The following is a 9,831-nucleotide window of genomic DNA, read 5'->3' as shown; positions in this document are numbered from 1 at the left end:
CCTTGTGATTCTACCCTCAGCTTAGAATGTATCACAGTAGATGATTAACAAATATATAATGAATGAGTAAAAATGAAAATTCTCTGATCTGAGAATTGTTCATGTCCCAGTTTCTTATCTGGAATATGTTCTCCCACCAATAGTCTCTTCAAGACAGGGGGAAGCCATTGGCTTTCTTGCTTTTTTCACCTGTTTACCAGTTTATGAAGACTCATATAAATGCCAACCTCCATTTGTTTGCACACATTCTTCTGTGAGAATTCAATGCCCTTTTCACATGTATTCTGTCTTGCAGGATGCAGAGACCACATTTTCTCTTTCTTTCCTCTCTTCCCTGAGGTTGAAATTAGAATAGTGATGTCCAGCCAGTTTTTAATAGATGTTCGTTCCTTGAAGCCCACATTTGCCTTAGTTCCCTCTGGTAAACAACTAAAATTTCTTCAACGTAGACATTTATATATAAACCAGTTTCATCATGAGCACTTAATAAATACATTTCCGGCTTCTCAAAATGCTAATGAAATTTAGACCTGGTACTTAGCTCTCATTCAGTATACTTGGGTGTATAAGCTGTCAGATTTGAGTGGCTGAATTTTTTATCAGCATCATCTTAAAATACCTCCTACTCCCTGATCAGGCTGGAAGAAATTAACCAAGGTGATTTATTTCATCAGGGTCAAGAAACCAACTGTGACTTGTAAAAATGATAGGATCAGCTTTCCTTCCCATTATGTTTTTAAAACTTACTGCTACTAGGGTAATTAACATGAAACTTACAGACAAATCAGAAAGAAGTTTGCCTTATAAGAGAAGTTTCTTTCCCTGAGGTCACAAATCCTTTAAGACTTCTGAGGTAACTAACTTTCTCAGGTCTGCTCTCTACTTTCTTTTCTTGAGTGGGTAGTACTTTGTCCCTCCCATGGCCATTTTCTTCTCCCCCCGCCCCAGTCTTCCTGATTGAAAGTGATGCAGAGCCTAGTTCAAACCAAATAACCATTAATACTGACAATAATTATCATTACTCTTTATTAAGCATTTTAAGTGCTAGTTATAATTACATAACTAATGCATTGAATTCTCAAAACAGCCCTGTAATTTAAGCATCCCATACCAGCCTTTTACAGAAGAGGAAGGGAGGAGAGTAGATTGCCTGAGGTCACACAGTTGGTAGATGGCTAAGTTAAAATTTGAACTCCTGGGCTTTCCTGGTGGCTCAGTGGTTGAGAGTCCGCCTTCCAATGCAGGGGACATGGGTTCGTGCCCCAGTCTGGGAAGATCCCACATGCCGCGGAGTGGCTGGGCCCGTGAGCCATGGCCGCTGAGCCTGCGCATCCGGAGCCTGTGCTCTGCAACAGGAGGGGCCACAACAGTGAGAGGCCCGCGTACCGCCAACAAAAACAAAAACAACAACAAAAAAAAGGTGAACTCCTGTCCCCACGTTTTTTCATTTTGCCAGTGTTTATAAGTAAATGTGAATTCAGTTGTCCGTGTCTTGAATGACAAGGGTTCTTGAGGAGAGGTGCTTAAGACAGATGGTGACCTGTTCAGCAGTAATGTAGCCTGTATTCCTGTTGTCACTTAGTTGGAAGAAGATTCAGATGGCTGAGATGAAACTGTGCATGTAATGAATTGAACAGAGGTTTGCCATACTCGCATGGATGTTTCTTTGCCTTCCAGGAAGATTTCCAACCCGCAGCAGCCTCAGAGACCAATTGGGAATCAGTCACAAGCTCAATCTCAGTAAGTAATTTATTTTTCTGTTGCCTGCAAAGACAGCTGATGGAGTAGTAGCTAAGGTCAACCCTGGGATGACTTCAGCTGCATGAAGTATCTATGGCTGGACCCATAGCCAGGTCTCAAACATGATGTGTTCTTCCATTTCTTTTAGGTTATAGTGAGCCATGTCAGATGCCCTTTTTTCTCCTCTTTCAGAAAGGTTTCCAGGAAATGTCAGTACCCCTTGTAGGAACACAGGATAGACAATGACTTAAATATTTATCAATTTCAAAGGAGAACATTGCAACTAAAGGACTGTCCAGACATATCAAAGGTGTGAAACAGTTCAGGGCCCAAGCTCAGGTGGGGAATTTTGAAATAGTTTTTTGAATATTCCAGGGGACGCCGTTAACCTTTGCATTTTCAAGGATCTTTTCAGATGTGAAAAATCCATGTTTATGGTAACATAACTTAAGTGCAAGCCAGGCTTGTGTTCTATGTGGCTTGGAAATAAAACATAACTCACCCTGAAACTATAAAATGGTTCATGCTCCATTTTTTTTCCCTCCAGATTTAGTCATTTCCCAGTATTCTGTATACTTATCTACTTTGTACAGAAAGAGCAGACTTTGTTTTCACCAATCTTATGGGTAGCACTTATGTAGCAATAAACTGCAAGATAATAAATGCAGCTGTTCATTAAAAGATTAAGAGCATGGAGAAAGATTGTCCATGGTTCTAAGGTGGGTTAGTGTGGCTGAGTCAGAGTTGATTTTTTTTTTTCCAGAAGTGATGTTCTCTCTTTTGTTCTTGGAGGGAATTTTTAAAAATTCCCTCAGATGCCAGGATTTCTTCAGCTATGGATTCTGTGACTATTTAATTCACCTGGTGTGGCTGGTGAACTAGAACATGATCTGATCGAGATCAGTGAGGTCTCTAATGGTGATATTAAGAGTGTTTTGTTCGTTTCTGATGGTCAAGAATGCATGCTGTGAACCTAGCTGAGTATAGACAATCATTGTCAGGAAGGTGAAAATTAAAATAAGGCAGGTAATACTGAGGAGCTGGGAGGCTAGGCAAGAGGTGTGGGCAGTTAGCAACCCAAGACTGACAATTCAAGGTACATGCCAGTGGTAGCTTTTGCCATTCAGGACATAGTGGTCTATTCTGTCAGGAGATCCTCTGGCTTCTCAAGTATCTTGTACATGATAGCTCAGGGTTATCTAATCATTCCTGCCCAAAGGGCAGAAATCAAGTTTAAAGGACCCTTCACTGATTCAGGATAATCCAGGCCCTCTTAAAGACGATTGTCCTGTCCATTAGGTGCATCTGTGGAAGCTCAGCACTAGGTCCAAATCCATTGGAAACTCTTCTGGGTTGCGTTCCAAGTCCAGGTTCTGCTGAGTCCTCTAGGAAGACCAGGGAGACCTAGCTTCTTTTCTCAGCATTCTGATTTTCAAGAACCTTCTGGAGTAGGAGCAAGGGCCTTTGGACCTACCATTCACTTCTGTATAAACCATTCTTTATTTTTGTTGAAACCGGTTTACAGTTTTCAGAACATTTTTACAGATTTTTATCATTACTTTAAAAGTAATTCACTTAGCTTTAAAATTGATTTTACAAACATAAAACAAAAGCTGAATGAGATCAAATTTACAGTGCAATTGAAAGAGGCACACCCAACTAGTATTTCTCTCAAAAATAGTTCTTATATAATTGCCTCGGAAACAAAAATATTCTCTTGGGTTGATTAGATCACCTAGTCACTCATAAATATTTTCTTAAATATCATTAGTGTTTCAAGTCAAAACTTGAAAAGAGCAGTAAAACTCACACACAAGGACCCTTTTACATTTTACCTACGGTTTGGATTTGCTCTTCAGACTAATGTTAGAAGAGACTAGACTCCTTCCTCCTCCTTCCTCAGAGCCATTTAAGTAGCTTATGCTTGTGTCTGAATGGCTTGATTAACATTCCTGCTTTTGTTTCAAAAAAGAGGGAAGAATTTTAATTTCAAAGCTTTCATATGCTGCCATGCACCTAACTTTGGCCAGCTCATTTTGTTCTTAGACCCACATGATACAAAGCTAATTGTAAATCATCTGTTGTGTATGAGCCAGGTAGACTGTAGATCCAGGCAATACAAAGTTGAATGGGAATTTGGAATTTTGTTACTGAATCATAAATTTAGCCGCCTTTAGCATAGGATGCCAAGAGGGATCTGGAAATCAGAAGTGATGTGCTTCAATCAGGGTTCAGCTTCTATCACACACACACACACACACACACACACACACACACACACACAAACACACTCCAAGATTAAGGAGCTGGCCTGATACCTTCAGCAGTCTATCTCATGTCTCACACGCTACTCCCCAAACCCCGTCTGCCACCTACTCCCTTTCCCTACAGGGCATGTTTGAAATCTCCTAAATTACACCAATGGTAGGTTATGCTTTTATAAAACCTCTTAGTTTTGCTAAAGAAAGACTGTCCCCCTAAGAGCAAGTGATCCTTTTGGGGACTTTTGGATCTTGATTGGCTAAAAAGAAAATGTGTCACCTGAGAGTGTACTGTCTGGGACTCTATAATGCATAGGCATATTATTTCTCAATAGGAATGCAGCTGAGTTTCAGAAATGCAAGTTTTCGTTAATCTCTATTTTTCCTGTAGAGATATGAGATATTTGCCCTTGGGGGATCTTATTTGTTTGGCAGTTTCTTTAAAGACATTTAGAAATCATTGGAGACTACGTGCTTTCCATTTCCTTGTTAATGGGTCATGAAGTTTTACAGAGATGTTTGCTACATGGCTCATTTACCTCTAGATTTTACAAGGGTTAGTGAAGTAAGTGCTTGGAAACTTAAGTGGGGGTGTATTCCATGGCAAAATACATAATCCCTTCCAGACTTTTAATGATGTTGCATTCCCCATTTGAAGAGTATTCCTGAGAATGTTTAAATGGCAGCTGGGATCCCTCACAAACTATAGCACTTAAAATGCACACACACACGGGGAGGGGGAAGGGGAAGCTGGGACGAAGTGAGAGAATGGCATGGACATATATACACTACCAAATATAAAACAGTTAGCTAGTGGGAAGCAGCCACATAGCGCAGGGAGATCAGCTCAGTGCTTTCTGACCATCTAGAGGGGTGGGATAGGGAAGGTGGGAGGGAGATGCAAGAGAGAGGAGATATGGGGATATATGTATATGTATAGCTGCTTCACTTTGTTATAAAGCAGAAACTAACACACCATTGTAAAGCAATTATACTCCAATAAAGATGTTAAAAAAAATGCACACACACACATGTGAATCTTTTACTCTTAGGTCAAGGGGGCCAGTTTCATGGCTTATTATCCTTGTTGACAGTTAGTAAGCTGGTTAAAGTGCCAAATTTTATCAAGATGTCTCCAGAGTAAATTTAAACCCTGTTCAAAGAACGTCTACAATGGTAGGTGAGCTACAAAGATAGGACACTGAGGCTAAATGGAGAGAATGAATGGATTATTCAACATTTGCATGGAAAGGAGTTCAGAATTTACCTGCTCACCATTATTTGTTGATATGGATATGATGATTTGAGACTTTGGACCAAGAAATTAGATGACTTATTTTGATATTTCCATTTAGCTAGTATTTTTTTTTTAATGATTACAATTCAGATGACCTGGATGTTTTATGACCTTCCGGGTTTTGATTTGCAAAAAAGTGAATGACTATGATTTACCACTTAATTGTTCTTATTTAGGAATATAGCAAGACTATGGCACAGTGGCTTAGCATGATATTTATGTACATGATGTCTTGTAATCAGAAGTCTGTTTATGTTCCTTCCATATGGTTGTGTGACTCTTGTATTTCATAGCAATGGACTTTTTCTGAGTACACTGAGCTGTATGTCACTCTTAGGGGGTATCCTATCACTCTCCATCAGTAACGGACCCCACTCTCACTGCGGATACTCTGGACAAAACAATTGCAGAATTTGATACTGTGGAAGATCTGCTCAAGCACTTCAATCCTGAATCATGGCAAGAAGATCTTGAGAATCTGTATTTGGACACCCCTCATTATCGAGGCAGATCATATCATGACAGGAAGTCAAAAGGTAAGAAACAAATAAGGTTCTTCATAAGCAGATAAAAGTGCTAATAGTAATAAGTAAGAATTTGCAATGCAATGTAGTTAATTCACTTACATCAGATGATTACTGTTAGTTCATTATCACATATCTTTTACACAGCACCTTCAAATGATGTTCTGTGTTTTGTCCAAACTGTGTTGTTTGTATGGGGCTAAGAAAGGTTTGATTCAGTCAAAGATCTGTCATAGTTTGGAGCTAGAAAAGACTTTATAAAATCATCTGGACCAACTTTGTGCTTCTTGGCAAGTAAGGCATTATCAGTCCCACCGTAAACAGTAGAGGCAACCAAAGTCAGGGAAGGTAAATAACTCTTCAAAGGCTGCATGGCAATGGAGAGGAAAGGAGAGTCATGCTCTCTTGCCTCCAATGGCAGTGCCTGTGTAACAGTCCCCTGTGCCTCTCTGATGGATATGAATGTTGAATTAGCCCGGGACTCAGTCATTGTTGGCAGGAGAGGCTTCTCGTAAAGTAATGGTCAAAACTCTGGAAGATTTCACTCTATTCATTCAATGTCCATTCTGAAATTTTTTGTGAGGTCCTACTATGTGCTTTGTGCCCTTGGTGGTTCATAGGATATAAATGTCTCAAGGAAGAAACCAATATCTGGGCTATTTTGGACAAGTAAGTGTGAGGGCACACATTCATCTGGAAGGTTCAGGAAAGCAAAATGAAGGGAGAAGAAAGGAATATTCAGGCAGAATTAAAACATCATGAGTTAAAACAGTAATACTTACACTCTTAAAAAATAGGTATCCTAGTACTACATCTGAGTGATATGACCTTAGGACATGGATGTTTATTTGAATGTTTAACTCAAATTAATATAGAAATAACTTGTAATTACCTCATTGAATAAAACTATAATTTCTAGTCTGTTATGTTTAAGATTTGTTATTACTTAAACTTTCTCTACAAGTCTTGTAAGGCTGGCTTGCATCATAGATATAAAGGTATTTAGTACAATACAACTTGTTTCCTGTACTTTGTAATAACATGGGTACTTTCAGGAATTAAAAGGAACCCAGGGCCCTTTTGTAGATAATGTTTATATTGGTAAGGACAACATATTAAAACATGTAGGCTGAAATGACTAGTTAGTTAACTCCTGCCTGGGTCTGCTGCTTATGGCTTAGGTCATAATCTTATATACTTAAAGTGCACAGCTAAGTGGGGACAACAGAGTCACTGGTGGCCCTGATGTTACGTAGATATATCATATGTAGATCAGTGTAACTCTCAAATCGAATTTTCCCAGGGCTCAGATTGTATTCAACTCAGAGAAGAAATGGCTTTTCCATAAAGCGTTGCTGTCTTTGGATCTCTACTAGGTCAACCTGAAGGAAAATAAAATACTCACTATGTTTTGAAAACCCCAGAAAAAAATATTAAAAATGGTATTGGAGAAAGAAATGATAAAATCTGACTCTGTCTTCAAGTATCTTAACCACTATAGCTACTTGAGGGGCAGCCCTTCTTGACACCTATTTGTTTGAAGTATTAAAATTTAAAAATCACCTAAATTCATTACTTATTTTTCCCCAGATACTATGTTGAGTTGGAGGCAAGGTGTCTTGGTTCAAAGCCTAACCCTGTCACTTAGAAGTTCTGTGATTTTTTTTGCAAGTCACTGACTCTTCCTGAGCCTCAGTGTCTTCATTGACAATGTGTGTATGATAACACCTACTTTCAGGAGTTGTTAGGGGTGCCATCAAAAGCACTTGGCACATAGTACTTGCTCAAGAAATGTTGAAAAAGTTTGGAGTACTTGAGATGCCACAGCATTTATTTGTCCTACTACTGCATTGCTATTTGTATTTTTCTAAGGGAATATGAGAGCCTAGGACCTAACGGTTTCAACTCTTGCTGAATATTAAGTCACCTGGGGAGCTTTAAAAAACTACGGGTGCCTAGTCCTATCCCAGTCACAATGACTCAGAATCTCTGAGGGCGAGGCTGGGGTATTGATATTATTTTATGGCTACTAGGAGATTGAGACTGATCCTTAGAGGCAGCCAGGGTTGAGAGATGGTTCATCCTATATCTCCAGTAAATTGGCACAGACTCTGACACATTTTAGCTGCTCAGTTAATGTTTGTGGAATTGAAGATATTAATTATTCAGTATTAGTGTATTTCTAACATTTATAGAAACCCACCCCATAGACCAAGGATTGTAGCTTTATTAAGAATGCCTTTGGTTACTGAAATAACCTTACTAGAACATTCAAGGCACCATTCTACTTATTTCTAACAGTGTAAACATTTCTCTCCCCTGTTGGCTTAGATTTCATTTCTTAAACTCTTGTTTAAAATGGCCCTAAGGCAGGTCTGTACCCTTTCATTTAACACTGGCAAGCCACCACTGTCTCTGCACTTGCATAACTGTGCTGATTTAATTGTTTATCATTCCACTGATGCTGAACCACCTGCCTGTATCACAAAAGCAAAGGAAGTCAGGTTTAATATTTCAGCTGTTATTTTCAGCTTTTAGAACTTAAAAGTACAAATTCATGGTTTGTATACTGATGTATAAGAAAGGGGACAGTGAATAAAAGAGTGAAAACCAAAAAGTAGTTATAGATGATGGAGGTCCATTAGGTGTCAAATAAAATGTGAACTTTATAGGATCCCTAAAAAAGTTTTCTACTATCAGTATAATAATCTTGTTGTACAGAAACAAAGATATTTTGTTATATCTTTGTTTTATATATTTTGAATATCTATTGAGCATCCATTCTTCTGATTTACCCAGACTGATCAAAAGTAGCATTTTTCATGATACCAAAGAACAGGATTCTAAGATGACCCTTGAATGTGAATATATAAATCACAAAATTTTATAAACTCTAAAATAAAGCACAAACACACTAGGTGAAGAACTTATGTAATGAAGTAGAAAACAGTTAATAAAATTAAATTTTATGCTTTGCTTCTACTGTTATTTGAAGAAAGATTAGGTAACAGTGAGTTTTTAGTTCTCCTTAAGAAGAGACTTGAAAATGAGAAGCAAGAGGACAGTAAAAGTTTAGGGAGAAGAGGGAGAGAAAAGAGACATAACTTTGCCAAGTATTGAAGCCAGAACTTCAGCGTATAAGGTCCACTTTTTTCAAATTCACAAGTAATAGATAAGCACAAACCTGTCTGTAAAACCTTCTGGACTGATGATAATAAGACAAGTTAATATATCCAACTTTCAGTTTCCTAGGGGGTAATGGAGAAAAGGGTAGCATGGATAATTGAACTCTGTAGATAAGTACAGTTCCAAAACCCAGTTTTTGCCAATGATTTTAACCCCATGCCTTCAACCTCAAAGCTGCCCAAAAGTTTAAAAAAAAAAGTCGTTTGAAATTCAAGTTGCATTTACTTCTTCTGATGAACATGACAATAACATAGTAAATTTGCACATAATTAGGTAAAATATTATATGGATGTTCTACAAACTATGTAATCACTCTCTGAATCATTGCATGACCACTGTGGTTTAACTGAAGTTACACTGCAATTCCTTTAAAACACAATACTTTGAACTTGGTAGCAATGTATATTTACTCAAGTATATAGCATGAAATGTGACATCTCTACATTGAAAAACTATCGGCCTTAAACTCTACTAGACTGGGCATTAATTGAGTGGTCATTTATGGAGATTAACAATGTAACTGAGATGCAGTCTTTTACTTATTCCAGGAGAGCTTGACTTTCCTGAATGATGGTGTGTTTGCCATAGAAAAATCCAACACATAACAGCAAGAAGAAAACCTGTTCTCACAGTTTGTGTTGTGATTAAAATATGGATATAATTGTTGAGGCACTCCAACTTAATAGTTTTGAACTACAGTAATGCTTGACAAAAATACAATTTTCCCCAGAGTTGCCATTTCTTTTTAAATTTTATTTAATTTTATTTTTTTATATAGCAGGTTCTTATTAGTTATCTATTTGATACATATTAGTGTATACAT

At 38.0% G+C, this 9,831-nt stretch overlaps 1 protein-coding gene across 2 annotated transcripts in view; it reads left to right on the top strand.

Annotated features, from left to right (window-relative positions):
* PDGFD (platelet derived growth factor D) overlaps positions 1-9,831 on the top strand; it is a 237,227-nt gene that overhangs the window by 204,882 nt on the left and 22,514 nt on the right. For both annotated transcript variants that reach the window (XM_079929781.1, XM_079929780.1), the window contains exons 4-5: positions 1,678-1,740; positions 5,636-5,834. In XM_079929781.1, the coding sequence (XP_079785907.1) occupies positions 1,678-1,740; positions 5,636-5,834 (262 nt within the window). The remainder of the gene's footprint in view (positions 1-1,677; positions 1,741-5,635; positions 5,835-9,831) is intronic.

The sequence above is a fragment of the Stenella coeruleoalba genome (assembly GCF_951394435.1).
Source record: "Stenella coeruleoalba genome assembly, chromosome: 8".
In the NCBI taxonomy this organism is placed as follows: domain Eukaryota; kingdom Metazoa; phylum Chordata; class Mammalia; order Artiodactyla; family Delphinidae; genus Stenella; species Stenella coeruleoalba.
Note: the sequence above shows the minus strand (reverse complement) of the source record. Positions and strands in the feature narration are given on the sequence as shown.